At 31.3% G+C, this 20,414-nt stretch overlaps 2 protein-coding genes across 20 annotated transcripts in view; both read left to right on the top strand.

Moving 5' to 3' along the window:
* LOC106063289 (uncharacterized oxidoreductase YjmC-like) overlaps positions 1-8,935 on the top strand; it is a 30,966-nt gene extending 22,031 nt beyond the window's left edge. For all 11 annotated transcript variants that reach the window (XM_056018086.1, XM_056018091.1, XM_013221611.2 and 8 more), the window contains 6 exons: positions 5,610-5,675; positions 6,328-6,397; positions 7,205-7,323; positions 7,456-7,551; positions 8,090-8,200; positions 8,722-8,935. In XM_056018086.1, coding sequence (XP_055874061.1) covers positions 5,610-5,675; positions 6,328-6,397; positions 7,205-7,323; positions 7,456-7,551; positions 8,090-8,200; positions 8,722-8,769 — 510 coding nt within the window. In that variant the 3' untranslated portion in view covers positions 8,770-8,935. The remainder of the gene's footprint in view (positions 1-5,609; positions 5,676-6,327; positions 6,398-7,204; positions 7,324-7,455; positions 7,552-8,089; positions 8,201-8,721) is intronic.
* A 3,708-nt stretch (positions 8,936-12,643) lies between these two features.
* LOC106063290 (tripartite motif-containing protein 45-like) lies at positions 12,644-19,557 on the top strand. Of its 9 annotated transcripts, none has more exons than XM_013221612.2 (5): positions 12,644-12,735; positions 13,693-13,748; positions 15,956-16,110; positions 16,891-17,174; positions 17,581-19,557. In XM_013221612.2, exons 4-5 carry the CDS (start codon positions 16,907-16,909, stop codon positions 18,705-18,707), a joined length of 1,395 nt encoding a protein of 464 aa, XP_013077066.2. In that variant the 5' UTR covers positions 12,644-12,735; positions 13,693-13,748; positions 15,956-16,110; positions 16,891-16,906; the 3' UTR covers positions 18,708-19,557. The 9 variants fall into 9 exon arrangements, with proteins under 9 accessions (XP_013077066.2, XP_013077068.2, XP_055874054.1 ...); XM_056018080.1 differs by having other exon boundaries at positions 12,649-12,872; XM_056018082.1 differs by having other exon boundaries at positions 12,649-12,872; positions 13,693-13,760.
* The last annotated feature ends 857 nt before the right edge of the window (positions 19,558-20,414 follow it).

Genomic DNA, 20,414 nt, shown 5'->3' with positions numbered 1-20,414 from the left:
GTTTTATCAAGATTGGTCAAGCGGTTTTGATGTCTATAAGTAACATACATACATACACCTCACATTCTACTTTATAGTATAGACTAGACATATGTTACCCGCGACCCGCGGGTCTTTATTTGCGCATTACTTTCGATATAGTCACTAAGAGTGTTTTGTAAACAATTAAACGAAATAATAATGTAATAAGTAAAGCCAATGTGTCAATGTAAAAATAGTGTGAATGAAGCTATTAAATCAAAATAGCTAATAGGCTTAAATCCATTTTTTTTTTCAAATTAAAACATTTGCTTGTAGGCCTACATATATTTGATTAAAATTTGAGATGAATAGACTAAATTTTGTATGTTCATGTGTATAAAGTATAAAGTAGATCTTGAGGTAGACATAGATCTAAATCTACACTAATCTAGAGTTAAAAATTGGCTTTTATAGAGTTCATTCTGTGCTGAGCATGCGTGAACTTTTTTTCATGAATGAATATAGGCCTATCTCAACACGGCTACGCAGCTTTAGCGAACAGCGAACGAATGTATTTAAAATGCTTTAGAAAAACAAATTTGAATGTTAATTTGATTAAAATATGAAATGAATGGACAATAATTAGTATGTTTATGTGTTAAAGCATAAAACTATCTTTGCGAAAAGAAGTTTTATCATCTTAGAGTTCAATAAGAGTTTTAGACCTAGGCCTAGGAATAGACTCAGTAGAGAGATGTGTTAATGTTTAACCATTTGGTAATAGTAATGTCTAATGAACGAATGTAGTCACAGATATCAGGTACTAATTTATGTAAAAAATGCTTTTGAATAATCTAGTGGATTGGATTTAGATGTATGTTAAACATAGCTAATGATCCTTTCACGTTATTTCTCTTTCGCTACGAAAATAAAGTTAGTTTTGCGAAAATGGGTTTTCCCCCAAGTCGATACATTCTTATCTATTAAAAACGAAAAAAAAAAAACGATATCTTTGTTAAATGAATGGGATTATAAAGTGAACAATTAAACGAAATAATATTTAGTACACGATTCGTGAATGAATATAGATCTAGGGCTCTAGGCCTATCTCAACTCGGCTTCGCAGCTTTCGTAACCGAATGTAGCTTTAGAAAACCAAATATGAATGTTTATGTGATCAAAATAAAAAGTGAATGGACTTTAATTAATATGTTTATGTGTTAAAGTATAAAACTATCTGTGCGAAGAGAAGTTTTATCATCTTAGAGTTGAATTAGAGTTTTAGATCTAGGGATGGGATTATAAAGTAAACAATTAAACGAATTAATATTTAGTACGCGATTCATTACGGTATTGTCTAATAAAAGAATGTTCGTCAGGAAATCTGTAATCACAGATATAAGGAACTAATTTATGTAAAAAATGCTTTTGAAACACAAAATTGAAGGTTAATTTTATTAAATAATGAAATCAATGGATCTTCTTTTGTATTTTCATGTGTCAAAGTAAAAAACTATCTGCGCAAAGTGTATTTCTTAAAATTAGATCTAGGTCTAAATCCTTTCTATATTTTCTCATGTCAACATTGTAGACATGGCCTAGATCCATAAAATACTATAGCTGTAATAGAGTCGGACAACTAAATTTTTTTTAGGGTCTTAAGTTTGTTTTAGGGCTACAATACATACACTACGGTCTAAGTTGGTACCCAAGGAACATTCCTGCCTAGTTTTATCAAGATTGGTCAAGCGGTTTTGATGTCTATAAGTAACATACATACATACACCACACATTCTACTTTATAATATAGACTAGACATATGTTACCCGCGACCCGCGGGTCTTTATTTGCGCATTACTTTCGATATATTTACTGAGAGTGTTTTGTAAGCAATTAAACGAAATAATAATGTAATAAGTAAAGCGAATGTGTCAATGTAAAAATAGTGTGAATAATGCTATCAAATCAAAATAGCTAATAGGCTTAAATCCATTTTTTTTAAAATTAAAACATTTGCTTTTGAATAATCTAGTGGATTGGATTTAGATTATGTTAAACGTAGCTAATGATCCTTTCACTTTATTTCAGTTTCGCTACGAAAATAAAATTAGTTTTGCGAAAATGGTTTACCCAAAGTCGATACATTCTTATCTATTAAAAACGAAAAGAGCGATAGCTTTGTTAAATAAATGGGATTATAAAATGAACAATTAAACGAAATAATTTTTAGTACGCGATTCATGAATGAATATAGATCTAGGCCTATCTCAACTCGGCTTCGCAGCTTTCGTAAACGAATGTAGCTTTAGAAAACCAAATTTGAATGTTTATTTGATCAAAATATGAAATGAATGGACTTTTAATTAATGTTTATGTGTTAAAATATAAAACTATCTGTGCGAAGAGAAGTTTTATCATCTTAGAGTTGAATTAGAGTTTTAGATCTAGGGATGGGATTATAAAGTAAACAATTAAACGAATTAATTTTTAGTAAGCGATTCATTACGGTATCGTCTAATGAAAGAATGTTTGTCAGGAAATCTGCAGTCACAGATATAACGAACTAATTAATTCAAAAAATGCTTTTGAAACACAAAATTGAAGGTTAATTTTATTATATAATAAAATCAATGGATCTTCTTTTGTATTTTCATGTGTCAAAGTAAAAAACTATCTGCGCAAAGTGTATTTCTAAAAATTAGATCTAGGTCTAAATCCTTTCGATCTTTTCTATGTCAACATTGTAGACATGGCCTAGATCCATAAAATACTATAGCTGTAATAGAATTGGACTACTTTTTTTTTTTTTTAGGGTCTTAAGTTTGTTTTAGGGCTACAATACATACACTAAGGTCTAAGTTGGTACCTAAGAAACATTCCTGCCAAGTTTTATCAAGATTGGTCAAGCGGTTTTGATGTCTATAAGTAACATACATACATACACCTCACATTCTACTTTATAGTATAGACTAGACATATGTTACCCGCGACCCGCGGGTCTTTATTTGCGCATTACTTTCGATATAGTCACTAAGAGTGTTTTGTAAACAATTAAACGAAATAATAATGTAATAAGTAAAGCCAATGTGTCAATGTAAAAATAGTGTGAATGAAGCTATTAAATCAAAATAGCTAATAGGCTTAAATCCATTTTTTTTTCAAATTAAAACATTTGCTTGTAGGCCTACATATATTTGATTAAAATTTGAGATGAATAGACTAAATTTTGTATGTTCATGTGTATAAAGTATAAAGTAGATCTTGAGGTAGACATAGATCTAAATCTACACTAATCTAGAGTTAAAAATTGGCTTTTATAGAGTTCATTCTGTGCTGAGCATGCGTGAACTTTTTTTCATGAATGAATATAGGCCTATCTCAACACGGCTACGCAGCTTTAGCGAACAGCGAACGAATGTATTTAAAATGCTTTAGAAAAACAAATTTGAATGTTAATTTGATTAAAATATGAAATGAATGGACAATAATTAGTATGTTTATGTGTTAAAGCATAAAACTATCTTTGCGAAAAGAAGTTTTATCATCTTAGAGTTCAATAAGAGTTTTAGACCTAGGCCTAGGAATAGACTCAGTAGAGAGATGTGTTAATGTTTAACCATTTGGTAATAGTAATGTCTAATGAACGAATGTAGTCACAGATATCAGGTACTAATTTATGTAAAAAATGCTTTTGAATAATCTAGTGGATTGGATTTAGATGTATGTTAAACATAGCTAATGATCCTTTCACGTTATTTCTCTTTCGCTACGAAAATAAAGTTAGTTTTGCGAAAATGGGTTTTCCCCCAAGTCGATACATTCTTATCTATTAAAAACGAAAAAAAAAAAACGATATCTTTGTTAAATGAATGGGATTATAAAGTGAACAATTAAACGAAATAATATTTAGTACACGATTCGTGAATGAATATAGATCTAGGGCTCTAGGCCTATCTCAACTCGGCTTCGCAGCTTTCGTAACCGAATGTAGCTTTAGAAAACCAAATATGAATGTTTATGTGATCAAAATAAAAAGTGAATGGACTTTAATTAATGTTTATGTGTTAAAATATAAAACTATCTGTGCGAAGAGAAGTTTTATCATCTTAGAGTTGAATTAGAGTTTTAGATCTAGGGATGGGATTATAAAGTAAACAATTAAACGAATTAATATTTAGTACGCGATTCATTACGGTATTGTCTAATAAAAGAATGTTCGTCAGGAAATCTGTAATCACAGATATAAGGAACTAATTTATGTAAAAAATGCTTTTGAAACACAAAATTGAAGGTTAATTTTATTAAATAATGAAATCAATGGATCTTCTTTTGTATTTTCATGTGTCAAAGTAAAAAACTATCTGCGCAAAGTGTATTTCTTAAAATTAGATCTAGGTCTAAATCCTTTCTATCTTTTCTTATGTCAACATTGTAGACATGGCCTAGATCCATAAAATACTATAGCTGTAATAGAGTCGGACAACTTTATTTTTTTTGAGGGTCTTAAGTTTGTTTTATGGCTACAATACATACAATACGGTCTAAGTTGGTACCCAAGGAACATTCCTACCTAGTTTTATCAAGATTGGTCAAGCGGTTTTGATGTCTATAAGTAACATACATACATACATACCCCTCACATTCTACTTTATAATATAGATTATGAAATAAAATGATATTGAATTCTGAAAAGCAATGTTTCTCCACATTGTGTTTTTGTAACACTAAGGCCTGAATAGGTGCTCCGCAAACTATTAGAGTAATTATCTAGTAGGCCTACACATGAATTAATTCCTGTGGTGAAATAGTTACTAATGCAATGCAGAAAATAGACATTTAATAAATAGCTTTTCTTGGTACTGGAGAAAAATTAAAATATATTGTCAACATCACAATGAACTTTGAACTGATCTAGATTCTGACTCTAATTTAAAACTATGGTACAAAGATCAACGATTTAATGATTTCTGGTCGAGTGCCATGATATTTCAAAACAAGCTTTTGTTATTGTACTTAAGTTTCATACAACTTATTTGTGCAAAGCAGGATTTTCAAATTATTTTTCAGCAAAGTCGAAGTATAAAAACGGGCTTGATGCAAAATCAGATATTACAATTCAGCTCACTAATATCATGCCTGATTTTAAGAAGTTATGCTCTTCAGGACACAATAGCATTTTTTCACATGCTTATGTCTGAAATTTGTTTCATTTTATTATACAGTAATGCTAAATTTAGAATATGTTTCATTTATTATTTTTTATTTCAACAAATAGGAAATAAACCAACCTGAAAAAATGAGTGTTCTGCTAAATTCTCTGGATTCGCGAAATGTTATGTTAATTTTTGGGAACACCGTGGTAAAGTGGGATGTTACATTTTAGATGGTTATCTTTATGCATTTCCACCAAGATGCCTAATACTATCCACTATTAAAAAAAATAAGTAAAAATATAATAATGAGTTGCATAATGCAGAACTTACAACATACTATCATTTATTTAATCTCTGTCTATATTCAAATCATTTGTATTTTATTATATAATTATTGTTTTTTTTTTGTTGTTTTTTTTTTAAATTGAAAATATATTATTAATTTTAATTTAGACTGCATCAAAAAATATTTTCATTAATTTTTTTATTTGGTAGGTTGAAATAAAGCGTTGCTTGGGCCAAAGTGTACCAGTTGGGTGGGGTTTGGATCGAAACGGAAAGGTAAATATATCTAAACAAAAACAGAAATAGAAAAGTGGTGCTGGGACAAGTTTTAAAAAATGCAGCTGAGTCTGGGAACACATGAGACGAATTTGAATATCACAACCCCTCACTCATATGAAGTTTGATGATGAAGTAATATTTTATTTTCATTTACAAAAAAAATATTAAAGAAATATTTATAAAATTATTAACATTAAAACAAATGTAATTCTACAGTTAAAATCTTCTTTGACCTTTATCATCTATCTAATGTCCTTTAGTCTTCTAATATGTTAATGATCACAAGTGTCACATTTATCAGATCCACATTTCCCAAATCTGTCATTTTAGAATTAGCGCAGTGTGTTACCCACTCTTGATGTGATATTCTTTTACAAATGTTTTTTTTTTCTTCTCTTTCTATCTTCCTGTATTGTATCACAGAAATGTCCTTGCAAGTCATGAGTATTATTCTGTTACAATTAAATTTGCTTCTATTTCAAATTAAGCAGTCTTGTCATCTCAATCATTGCTTGTTTTCAAAATAATGTGATACATCATTGGATATTTTATAGATTTAACTTTCATAAAAACTAAACATTAAACCCATTCATATTAGATAATTGTATAGAAATGTGAACATCTTTGTACATATTTACTAAACAAATAGCCCACTACAGATACTGAAGAAGTTCTCTATCATGGTGGACTTAATCCTTTAGGTGGCTTAGAAGAAACAAGTAAGAATATTTCTATTTTTAAACTTTTAAAAGTTTATGTTATTTACTCATCATAATGAACAAAAAAGAGTAAAAATATGTACTCAGTTATAACATAAATCTAAGAATCTGTGCAAAATAAAAATTGTGAAACATGACATGGATCTAAAGCATTTTTAGTTACTGGTTGAGTAAATAAATTTAAAGTTCCCCTTTCAGACCTTGTGATCTATAGGGCAGATGTTGTAAGGGTCTTCTGTGTCTGTGGCCCACAGATAGTGAGGGTGTCATGTGGCCAGCACAACCAATTTTCCCCAAAGTCAGGTACCCATTAGAGAAGGGTGAACTAAAGGTACCAAAATTTAATATCCCAGTATTCACCAGGATTTGAACCTTGGACCCCAGTTTGGAACCCAAGCGCTATACCGCTCAGTCACTGGGCCTTAATTTAGACTCAATTTTAAATGATTCCATTGCTCTTTTGTTTTTTTTTCTTGAATTTATACATTCTCTTGATCTGTATTATAAATAAAAGTGAAAGCTTTAAAAAAATATATGAATGTCGGCAAAGCTTTCTAGCCTTCTTTTCAGACTTTAGATCTATTAGCTGTTAATCATGGTAGGTAAAGTGGATGTTTTTCATCAAAATCTTTAGTGAAAGGTTATAAATCATTCAGTTCCTCACTAGCATCATAGATCACAATTTTGTTATTAATAGTAATATAATAGTTATCTTCTATTTATTTGCCTAATATTAACTAACATCCTAATTGTTTATCTAGCATTGAAAAATGACAATTTGAAAAATGACAATTATTTTCTGCATAGGTGGCTACAAGGGTTATGGACTTGCTTTTATGGTAGAATTATTTTGTGGTATTTTGAGTGGTTCTACTTTTGGAACTAATGTGCGACATTGGGCAGGTCACAGTAGTCCAGCTGACCTGGTGAGACCTTTGTCTTTGCTAATATCTATTTAAATTAAATATAATTAACTTACAATCTCTTTTTTTTTTCCTAAGCATTTATTATGGTTAATATTTTTGTAAAGTACTTTTTGTACCAAATATTTTTTTCAGGGTCAGTGCTTCGTTGCAATAGACCCAAAGGCTTTTGCTCCTGGATTTGAAACTAGATTATCTACTTTGATTCACCAGTGTAAGGATCAAGAACCGGTAAGTAGTCTTAATATATATATAGAGAGATGGCTTAATATATATACTAAAGTTCCAAAGTTGAGAAGTCTAAAGATAGGAAATCACAGGAAGAAATTTTTTGAAAAACTTTTGATATGGCATAAAATATTTTTTTAAATTCTATTCAGTTAGTCAGTAATAAGACCATTTTCCATATTAGGCATATCTTATAAAAATATTTTAATTATTTTATACAAAATTTCAGAGCTAATTTCTTGTTCTAAAAACCTGTTATGTTTTATAAACACACCACAAAAAACAACAACAGATATGGGTAATATAATAAATTCTTAAATTAAATATAAATAGGCAAACTACAAGGCTGATTTACAAAACATACACAGGCTTTATTCAACCCTAGTAGATGATGAGCCACAACACAAAGTTCCTAATCCTCTAAGGGAACTAACTCTCATACAACATATATCACCTAACTCGCATACAACATACCGGTACATTACATATTAACACATTATTTTTAATCTATCTGAAAGACATCATTTATATTTTATTTTAGGCTGAAGGCAACACAGAAATCCTTGTACCAGGAGAGCCTGAAAAAATTCATATAAAACTCTGTGAAATGCTTGGAGGCATTCCATATCATCCTAATCAAATTGATTATGTGGTATGCATACTTAATAGGCTTAAGATGTGTTAATTATCTAAAAATAATATGCATCTGAATTTTTGTCACTAACACATAAAGTAAATGAATAATATTATTTGTTGTTGTTTTTTGGCCAAAAATGGTAATTCAAGTAATATATACAAATATTTCAATTATGATCATTTGTTAATATAAATATATTTGTTAAAAAAAATGTTTAAGCGAACAAGATGTAGATTCTAAAACTTATCTCAAAAACAACGTAAAAATAAACTTCATTAATTTAATATAATTCTTTTGACCATTTGTTATTAATATTAATTTGAAAATACTGTTTTCCTTTTTAAAAAAATGTCAATTTGGCACTAAAATTCTCTTTCAAAAAAAGTATTTCACAGATTTTTTTGTTTCCCCCCTTTTTTTACATTTATATTGCTTGCTTATTATATTAAAAATATTAAGATCATAACTTATATTTATTTTGTTTTGACCAATTAGTAATTAGCAACAATTAAAACAAATGCTCTTTTTTTTTTCAGGATTCTATAGCTGAGAAATACGGGATAGAAAAATTAGTACGATATTGACATAAATAATATTGCATTCTAGAAATATTCTTTTTGCTGTATTTCAAATAACTTTAAAATTGTATACTGTGATTTTACTTACATTTTTATTTTATTTAGTCAGAATTTTTATTGATTTTTAAATTACTGTACTGGTGATGATAATATTAATAAATAAGAAAATGGACGGTGTCTCTCTAAGTGCTGCTTTATAAAAAACAGTTTAGAAAATTATAAGAAAATGTTATACATTTAAATTATTTGAACCATTGTTTGGTATTTTTGTTTAGGAAAAGCCTTCAAGTATTTCATTTGGAAATTGGGTATTTGTGTTAGCTTAAATAATAATACACTTATAAGGTTAATATTACACTATAGAACACTGAACTCAACTTACTATAGGCTAGGTCCATCATACTCTTTTAATAACACACTCTCATATAATGCAGGTTACACATAACACCACAAAATGAACTTTTCTTACCAAGGGGAATAACTCTACATACATATAATAAACACAATGTCAACAATTTATATTTGCATCTCTCAGCGCCAGGAGACAAAAACATCTTGCATAATTGAAACCAATTCAAAAACATGTGGCCTTTGAAGTCCATCTTGGAACTCTTCCGCCCTGGTTGGTGACGTTAATCGAAAAGGCCTTTCGCCCAGTGGTGCCATGTTAACACTACCCCCTCACATGGTTTGGTCTGGTGACAAGCGGTTTTCCAGGTCATGGCACTTGGAGCCACGTGTGAGAGATTTAGGAGTTAGAAGCCAGCAGAGCTTTAAAAGGACATCAGTATTGGAGGTGAAAAGCTGACAATTGTCAGTATAGTTAATGCCTATAAGCAATCATTTCAGATGAAGGAACCAAACCTGAACGACATGCCAGAATTGCACTGTCCACAGCAACACTTGGAAAACTCAAAAGAAAGACAAAGGCATAGCCATGGACACTATAATCAGACTGATGCACTCCTTGGTCATGGCCACATTCTTAAATGCTTACAAAATTTGAACTCAACTGCAGAACTAAAAAGAGAGTCCTAGCAAATAAATTAAGATGCTATAGAAGGATTCTAGGTATCACATACAAAAACAACATCACAAACAAAAATATTAGAAACTAATAGAAACATGATCACAATGGCAATAGACCTGCTAACCACTGTTGAAAAACGCAAACTAAAACTTTATGGCCATACTACAAGGTCCTCAGGGCTTGCAAAGACCTTCCTTCAAGGAACAGTACCAGGAAAAAGGTAGAGGCAGACATGTGCAGAGAAAGCGATGGGAGAACAAATTAAAAGAATGTATGGGCCTGTCATTGAAAGAGATTCTATCCTAGGCAAAAGACAGAGAGGAATGGAGAAAGACGATTGACAGATCATTCATCAGACTAAGGCAGGGGCTCTAAACCTGTGGGTTCCGACCCACTTGGGGATCAAATGGATTTTTTTTGTCTATTATAACACGTACAACTTGACATTGTACAAGGTTTTTCCATTGAAATTTACAATTTTATTATTGTCATTTTGGGATAAATAATAAGATAAATCAATCAGAATGACTTCAAACATTTTTTAATGTTGCAACATAATTATTTTTGACAGTTTAATGTAAATTAATGAATAACTTAAAGTGACACCTATATGGAATCATATGGTGACGTCCTGAGGTAATTGAAAAGCTATTTCGTTTATAATTAATTATACTTAATCGTTGAGTAGTCCATGCTATTGAAAGTAACATTTCATTATGGAACAAACAATTAAGAAAACACAATAAAATGTCCATTTTTTTTTTTTACGGAAGGATTTTACTTCAATAGTTGAAGCAGGAATACCAAAAACCCTATGTGTCATTTGTAAAGAAGTTCTAAAAGCTGGATCTATAAAACCAAAAAAAAAAAAACTATAACGCTGACAAGGATACCCAGAATTTTAGAGGTAAGGTTAGATATAGAAATGATGGCGCCTTTTAAGATGAGTTTCTTTTTCGTAAAACTACTGAAACGACAATATCAGCACATGATGTGAGAACGTTGGTTCATTTTTGGAAAAGTTTAATATCTCTTGGGAAAATATTAGTGGTGTCTGCACACCTGGTACTCCAAGCCTGCTAGTATATTGGTCTGGAGTTCAAAGTTTGGTAAAGAATGAGTCACCGAAAGCCGTGGGAACTTGACAAATATTATTAATGAAGATACTGACACAAGAAGCAATGGATTAAATGCAACATGCCTCGATTTGATTTGTTGGAAAAAAATCTGATCCTTCCAAATAAAACTGATAATATGTTTATATTACGTCATTGTTTGTGGTGAATGTTTTGTGCGAAAGTAAAGGATGTGACGGAAATAAAAAGATTTGCATAAACATAAAGTCTCTGTTATTATTATTGGTATTATTAATTAATGTCTACAGTAATTTATTTATTTATCTGTGACAAAGAACAAAACTTCAGATTGGAAAACTAAATTGGACGAAAACATGTTGCCAATCTTATCTGCTCCCTAAGAGGAAGATGATATTGAACCTGACAAACAGTGAAAATGATAATATCTGTGAAAGATCATTTTCGAATGCTTGCGGACAAAATTTCATCATACTTTCCAAATCTACTTGACATCACGCTTGCCAGAAGTTTATTCCTTATCAAAGTTGAAAATGTTACGGAGACATACAAAAAAGCAGTATTTTAGAATCAATAGTGATGCATCGAAAAATGATTTTTCTTTAATGTCAAACACAAATTTTATTCAAGTGTTTGCAGTCATATCTGCGTTGCGCCATTTCAAAATCCATTTCTAATCTGTTTGTTATTAAGTCTAAATACAGAAAAAGACTTGATGTTGAAGATGACCCAATAATTCCTGACCTGGTGAATCAGAAACAAGATCAGACAGGCGCAATTATATTGTGGCATGGTAGCGAACTACTGTTCCAGCACGCTTTTCAAATTGTCACAAAGTGAACTACATGAATATGGTGAATGAGAAATAGATAAGTAAATGCAAGTTAAAGATACAATTTGATATAGGTATTTCTAATTTAACTATAAAGAGCAATTACGTTTTGTGATTAAACATAAAACTTTGGCAATACATATCAGATATTTACATCAGGATTACTATTTTTGTATGCTAATAAAACGAAAATAATTTTACGGTCTGGGTCACCACATAGTGCAGAATTGTAAAAAAGGGTTGCTGGGCCAAAAAGGTTGAGAACCACTGGACTAAGGGATATGTGAAAATGAGGACCAATATTAGAATATATGCATCCTCTGTCTCTAAACCCTCAATTCAAGAAAATATAATAATACTAGAACAGCCGCAAAATAGAGAGGTCAGATTTAATAATAAATGAAACATCATTTCAAACAGCATTAATTAAATCACTAAACTTAGACTCATCAGGATAGAAGATTGCAAAGTAAAATATCATTAATGCATAAAATACTGAATCATAATTTACAAAAAAAAAATAAAATATTCAGAAAGATAAAAGCACATTTCTTATTTCACAAAGATAAAAATAAAGGCACATTTACATTTCTTATTCCATACAGATACGAATATGACATGCTTAACTTAGATGCCTGTGATTTTGAGCATGGAACGCCTGAAAGCCCTGAAACAGCCAGGAAAACCAGTTTCTTATAGTTTAATACGTGGATACGCGTAGGACGTAGATACATCTAATTATCTTATGAAGAAATGTCTGTATTAAATGATAACTTGGTCTTTGCTAGTCACAAAAGTCGTTAATTTGGTCTCAGGGGCAGTAATCAAGAAGTTTCGTGAATATTATATAGGGTAGTGAAGCTTGGAACCTAATGATTTAGTTAGATTCTATAGGTCTGTGATTTTTACTTTTACATTTATTATCATTCATTTCCGGTTCGAAAGTTTATTTGATGCTAGGGCCAGGGTGTATGCAATACCGTGAATTTCTAAATGAAACCACTCTCTAAATCAAGGTTGTGATTAGATCTATTTGCATTTTTTTTTAAAATCACAACCTAAATCTAATCTAGATCTAGAAATGCTGACTCTTAGACACAGAGTCTGAGTACTAGATCTAGAGTCGGACTCTAGTCACTCTCTAAGTCTAACTGTAAGTCTCTATCACTCTATTGAGTCTTGACTCTGAGTCTGTCTCTCTCTCTGTCTCTAGATTACTCTAGAAGTAGACTTACTTGACTTAGTAGATTACTAACTCTAGACCAGATCTAGTTTTAAGTTTACTGTTTTAGTGTTTAGTACTTGTTACTCTAGAGTACTCTAGTTACTACTAAATACTTTAAAATATTAGTAGATCTACTAGATCTAGTAACTAGATTTTAGATCTACTCTAGACTCTGACTCTAGTCACTAGTCTTTACTGACTTTACTTAACTTTACTCAAATTTACTGTCTTATTTTTTAGACACTTTCATCACTTTATCGTTGTCAACTTTGTGACTTTATTCTTTAAGTTAAGTCTAGAATAAATCTAGTCTAGTCACAATCTTAAATTCAATCTAGTGACTAGTCACTAGTGTAGGCTAGGACAGTCTATACTATTACCACTATTATAGTTAGACAGTACTAGTCACACTCTAGTCTACTCAGAGAACCGGTAACTATGAGTACAAGTACTCAGACTACTCAGAGTCTGAGTAGAGTCTTGATCTAGTCTAGAATTGTAGAGAAGTAGATGATAGTAGATCTAATCTAGTTTTTATAATTATAAGTTTTAGTAGAGCTACTAGTAGATCTAGCTCACTGATTGACTGAACAATTTAAATGCCTTTATAAATGAATCCTTACTTAACTTTAGGCTATAGGTATAGGCAACATTTTTACTTTCAACATGTAGGCCTACATTTACATTTATGTCTGTCATAGTCATGTGAGATGTAGTCTATATTCCCCTTTTTTATCTACTCATTCAGCTGGATACTCAAGTTAACACCTAGATGAGTGCTAGACAGAATGGAGGATCTGGAAGGTATGGGTAGAGGTATATTAATTTAACATCTTGACCACAATTAAGAACGATAAGCACATAGGGCAGTGGTGGGGCGAACAAGACTACATGACAGACTGAGTGTAAAAACAGTCCTACATTGTGAAAGTAAAAATGTTGCCTATAGTTAAGTGAGGATTGTAAGATCGCATTCTTTTAATAAAGTCTAATTTTTATCATATACTATCCTCATGATTTAGAAAAATTAACAAAGAAACTCGGATTAGGCCCATTCCAAACAATAATAATATGACCATAGACTATAGACAGTATAGATACTAGATTTAGATGGCTGCCTGGCCGCGCAGTTTGCGTGCTGGACTGTTGTTCTGACTTATTGATGGTCCCGGGTTCAAACCTTTTCTGCTCTCATCCTCCGTAATTCTTTGGACTAGGAAGTAAATTATCTTCATCCGAAACATGTTAAACATTTTACCAACAAATAATCAAACAAATTCATTTAGATCTAGATCTACTGAGTGATCATGATCTAGATAGTAGACTAAGTAGTTAAAGTAGTAGACTCTAGCACTCTAGGTTCTAGAAGCTACATAGTCTAGTTACTCTAGGTCTAAATCTTGTAGTAGTAGTATTCTAGATCTAGTGTTGTAAGATTGCACATTTTTTTCATGTTTTTTCTTTTTAAGTCTAATTATTGTCACCTATCCTCATGCTTTAGAAAAATTAACAAAGAAACTTAGATTCGGCCTGACCTATAGCAATCAAATTTTTTTTTTTTTGGAAATAATAGTAGTAAATGTTTTAATGTATCAATCTCGTATGTAATGTTTTAATGTATCAATCTCGTATGTACTTTTTAATGTAAACAAATTAAACACAAGACAGCAATATGAAGACTGGGATTTTTAATTTCTGGATCTTTGGGCGCCTCTTGAGTTCACCCAGCTTTAATGGGTACCTGACATTAGTTGGGGAAAAGTAAAGGTGGTTGCTCATTGTGCTGGCCACATGACACCCTTGTAAGCCGTGGGCTACAGAAACAGATGACCTTTATCTGCTTGGTCTGAAAGGGGAACTATCTAGTGAACAAATTGTCAGTGAATGATTTGTCGTGAACCAACTGTCAGTAAACAAGTTGTTGGTTAGCAATTTGTCGTGTGAACAAATAATCGTGAACAAAATGTCAGTGAATGAATTGTTGTGAATCCACATGGATGTTATAAGTACCTAGAATATGTTAATCTAGATAATCGATCTAGTATTCTATAGATCTCATACAGGGATGGCTTCTTGATCATGTAGTATTCTCTTCTGACTGCCGTCACAATCGCCCAGAGTTCAAACCTAGCCGCTTCTATCCCCTACTGTCCTGCAGAAGCTTTGGCTAGGACAAAATAATCTTCATTTCTTAAAAACAGTCTCAAGGTTTTAAAACAAAACAAAATCTAGGTTAACTGCTCAACGCTAGACTAGGTCACCATCACTACTTCATTTTGTATCTATATGTTATGATGTGAGTTCTTTATTGTTGACGATTTACTATTTTAGTTTATTTTTCAATAACAGCCTCTACTCTAGAGTCAAGTCCCATTTGTAGCAGTAATCAATTGTTTATTAATACAAATAAATTTCTCCTAATTTTCCAAATTTTAATTCTCTCTCTTTCTATACATTTTAACTTCTCTCTCTACAAGAGCTAGCTAAATATTACAAAATGAAGGCTTTATGTACATTTTAGTTACAAGTACATTTGAAGAAATCTCAAAGAAATCTCTCTACCTAGCTAAACTACAATTTACTTCAGTGGTTACTCTAATCTGCGTTATATATTCTACAACAATACACATCACTCTCTTTTTAACATTGACACTTTTAGCGCTTCTCATGTTTCTAGTCCCCACAGTATTGAGTATGTGTATCAGGAAGATTATATTATTAGTAGTAGTATCATAGTAGTAGTATTGCCATACTTCTACTACAGAGCTACATTCTACAGTCACTGTCTCTAACTATAGTCACTACAGTCTGTAGTCTTAATCTAGTAGATTTCTAGCTAGATATATCTAGAATATAATTAAAAAACATATCTTATTTTAAATCCTGTGCCTGTTTTGTAAAATAATTAATATTATAATATTATTTATAATAATTATATAAAATAATAATAATGTGTAGCTCTAATAGTTGTTATAAAAAATCATTTTTTTACCTTTGGCCATATTTCATAGATCTATGTAATCCAGCAATCTTATTCTAAGGATGTGTCTCCTTCCCTGCCAAGAATAGGGGGTCCATGTCTGCTGCCATATAGTGCAGCCATACACTACAGAAAAGTGCTTACAAGCTTAATACTCATCTAATAAAACCTGAATTGGTAGAATTAGTAAGTAGAACATTATTTTAACTTTCACCTATGTGTCCTTGTATAGACTTAGACTTAGGTCCTCCCATGCCATTTGGCACATAGGGCAGCAAGATCTCTTCACAAAGTTTGCTTCCACTGCCTTTTGTTTAGTAGTAAATTATTTATAAATAATTTGATTTTTGGGAATCAATGTAATTGAATTTGTCAAGTAAAAAGCATGCTGGATGTCAGGACATCTACATTTTTCTCACTGATAAGGCATTTTAACTGGCTTGTTAGTCATTATATTTTTATATGCTGAATAACACAGGGATTTAATACTACAATGCATCTTGTATGTTGACTAATTAGAGTGCAGTAGGTCTGTTGAAATATATGTTGATGTATTCAAACCTGTCATATTGTAAAATCACCTTTACGTCAATTAAGACATGCATGCTATTTTACTTCTGCAAAGAAAAAGAAATCACCTCTGAAGATATACAACTATTTAACTTAAATGGGAATGCCTGGAGGTCATAAGAATCACCTGAATCAGATTTATCTAATCATAAACAAAATAGACATACATATTTCTTTTTTTTTTATCAAATACTTTAGTAATTTTTCAACAAATTTTGTAAATTTGTAGGATGCAGGAACATTAAAGTTGAAAAATAAATAAAAATTGGTTGGCTTATATATTTGATATGCATGCATTTTTTTTACTTCTAATACTTTAATAGGATGAATAATAACTCAATTAGTTTTCTTTTTTACACTGTTGATTAATTAATCTTCTTTATTTTATTTTTTCAGACATATTAAAATAAATATGGATAATGAAAAAATTGAGAGGCTCCGAGAAAGAATGTTGCAATGTGCTGTTTGTATGGATGAATACAGAGATCCTCGAATATTACCGTGTCATCACACATTGTGCTTTGATTGTGTCTTTAATGTTGTCAATTCAAGCTCAGCATCTGGTAGACTGTTCAAGTGTCCTCAGTGCCGATCAGATGTTTTTGTGCCTCCAGGAGGAATTGGGGATCTGCCGATCAATTTTTACATAACAAGCTTGCAAGATGAACTAGGTGCCAAAGGTAGTGTGGTTTCATTTTAATACAGATACTATTATTTAAATTTCATTTTCAAAATGGCATGCAATAACTATTTCTGTGTGTGTAAATTTTGGATTCACCTCTTATGAGTACTACAGTTGTTATGTGTAAACATATATAACAGTAATCTAATGCAATAAATACTAAAACTGAACTCAAAATGTTCCATTTGGAGTGGAAAAAAGTAATTCCTATTTACATATAAATATTTCAAAAACAAAATGTTTTTTTAAGATATCAAAAGAAATGTTTGAAATTTTTTTTTTTATTATTGAAATTATTTTTTTTTTTTTAAATCACTTATTTAAAAGCCTTTTTTGTCAAAATTAATTACCGCTATATACGAAAAAATGCTTGTTAGAAATAATATTTTGTATATTTACTTCAGGTTACACTGCTCCTTGCTTCATCTGTGATCGTGATTGGTTGGCTGCTCAGTTCCGATGTATGGACTGTGACATAGATATCTGTAGGTTTTGCATCCATGCTCACCGGCTGAAGACTCATAGAGACATACCAAAGATTATAAGAATTGAAACATCTCCTAGCAACACACAGCAGGCTTCAATCATTATGTGCGATGATCATGCAGATGAACTGATGCAGATGTTCTGTACTAAATGTAGTAAGTCTATATGTATCACCTGCTCTGTGAGCACACATAAACATCACACCATTATACCACTGAACACCAAACTGAAAGAGTCCAAATCATTTCTACAAATGCAAGTAGACACTTTAACACTAGAGAAAAGAAAAGCTGTCAAAACGGCAGAATGCTTGAAAACTGCCAAGAATGAAGCATTAATAACATTTAATAGATCCAGGCTTGCCCTAGACGCAGTGCACAACAAAGCATGTGAAATGATTAGAAAAAAAAGATTTGAGATTGAAATGGAACTAAGGGACTCCAAGGATAAACAAGTGAAGTGTATTGATAAAGCTTTAAATGATTTCACAGTGTACACGAAAGAAATTGATCGTGGGTTAGCTTTTTTATTGGACCTTCTGGATGAAGATATGTGCTTAGAGGTACTTGATTCCTACAAAGAGTTCTCTCACCAATTAGATGCAGTTCGAAGGGATGTGACTTCGAATCATGTCAGGGTAGACCAAAGTAAGTTTTCTCCTAAAAGAACCTCTCGGATCTTTGACTTTAATTTTGGTGTCTTCAGAAGCCTTTACCATTTTGGTAATTTAGGATACCTATACACTAGGGAGTTTTGTCTGTCTGTTCACCCCAAGACTCTGGAGCTCAGTAAGCATCATCAAGGTTTGAGTTACATTATTAGCAGCCGCCCTGTTCGATACTTTATTCAGTTTATGCTCTCCTTCCTTTTCTGGCAGTTCATCTTCTTCCTTTGTGACTTCACTGGTATCTTCAATCTTGTAGCTGGAGTCATACTAGCAATCAGTACTTTTAGTTGGGAATTTGTCTATGTCCATCTTCAACATATTCAGAATTTGTTTAAAATTTGTAGCTCTTATTTTTTAAATTCAGTCACTACTAGTTAATACTGATCCTTGATGTTGTGCATGTATTTTTACAGTAAAACTCATTTTTGCTGGACTTAAAGGACTTGGTTAAGTCCTATAACTACAAACACATACACTTTTGGTTTTCTTTGCTTGCTAATTTTAATGTGTATTGAGTATTACTTTAGAAATGCTATAATAGAAGTTGAAATAGTTTGTATTTATTACATTATATATAACAAATGTGTTTTGTCATAAGCTACAAATCTCAACTATAATCTTTTGTGTGTTGTGTATTAGATGATTATAATGTTTTTTTTAAGGCAAGGTTTTAAGATGTTCAGCTTTTGGCATTACCACTGTTGATGTGGCATCTTTACAGCATTATTGTTCATTGATTCAATGTTCATGGTAATGAAGAGGAATGGTGCTGTCCATCAATGACCCTGATATTTCCATGTAAAGATATTGTGTATGGTGTTTACTACCAGATATGAATTTAACAAATTAATTTTCTGACAAAGTTTTCAATCCAGCAATTTAGTCCTGTTAGATTCATTTATGTTTCTGTTGTTTTTTTCATTGCTGTTGCTATTTTGATGTGCCATATTAAACTGCCAAAGATTTTTTTTTTTAAATAAGTCTTTTATACTTATATATGTCTTATCATAAAAATGCTTGTTATGGCTCAGAGGAAGGCTGTGTCTGGTATTTTATCCATTCTGTTTCTCTGACATTTCATGCTACAACTATTGCTTTTTTTTTTTAAGTAATTTTTACTCTTTCACCTTTTAAGAAAGTGCTTTCAGAGCTGAACATCTAATGTATGTTTTTGTTCATCTTTAGTTGTTGCATGTTGCTCATTAATAAAAATGTTGACAAATGTAAAGTATTCAGATTTCTGTTGTTATTGTTTTTGTTTTTTTATGTTCATGTTAAAATGAGCAAAGTATTTAGTTGACTTTTTCCTTTATTCTGCTACTTTTAAGTAGGAACTTTCAAACTGGAGCCGGGGCTCCAACCCTGACCCTACTGTATGAGTTAATAACTTTCATCTAAATCCGCTGGCTAAGAGGAGCGCAAAAGTATTTGGAGGCCATTAAATCTAGAACTAGTAAAAGTTTGAGAAACACTGTACGTTACATGGGTGGAAGTCATTAAATCTAGATCTTTATCTAAAAATTAATCATTACTAATACTTTAAAAATCCAATGTGGTAGTGCCATAGTCCCAGAGATCCACTTCTTGTTAACAACTTGTATTTGCGTGAAAAAAAGTGTCACATAAGGAAACAATGTAATTGATTGCTGATATTCTCTTCAAGTATTGCTCCTCATCTTGTGCTCGCTTACGAACACAGCAGAGATTCAACAGCTATCTCTGTTACTTTTCAAAAAAATTTTGGGTGGAGTTAATGTACAAAGTGTAATCACTAGTGAAACAAACAGAAGTGTAGATCATACTTTTGAGGTAAACTCTAGCATACTTTGACTTTCAAAACATTAATTCTTTTATAGTTGTTTGAGAGAGAAGTTGTTACAATAACAGTAAAGCAATTATCTATTATAGAATGCTCAGACTGCCTGGACCAGATATAAAGCATCTGCAAAAAGCTATCTCCTCTATGTATATTTTGTGGGCAGTAGGCCTAAAGCTCATGCAGTGTAAATACAACATTATTTAAAGAAAATATTAAATCAAATCCTGGTGAAGACTGTGGTTTTTAATTTCGGGATCTTCGGGCGC

Source organism: Biomphalaria glabrata, chromosome 1 (genome assembly GCF_947242115.1).
Source record: "Biomphalaria glabrata chromosome 1, xgBioGlab47.1, whole genome shotgun sequence".
In the NCBI taxonomy this organism is placed as follows: Eukaryota; Metazoa; Mollusca; class Gastropoda; family Planorbidae; genus Biomphalaria; species Biomphalaria glabrata.
Note: the sequence above shows the minus strand (reverse complement) of the source record. Positions and strands in the feature narration are given on the sequence as shown.

Coding starts and splice junctions, on each gene's coding strand:
- LOC106063290 (XM_056018079.1), top strand. CDS start 13,717: ATGAGTGCTAGACAGAATGGAGGATCTGGAAG. Junction 13,749..16,890: donor CAGAATGGAGGATCTGGAAG/GTATGGGTAGAG, acceptor TTATTTTTTCAG/ACATATTAAAATAAATATGG. Junction 17,175..17,580: donor AGATGAACTAGGTGCCAAAG/GTAGTGTGGTTT, acceptor TATTTACTTCAG/GTTACACTGCTCCTTGCTTC.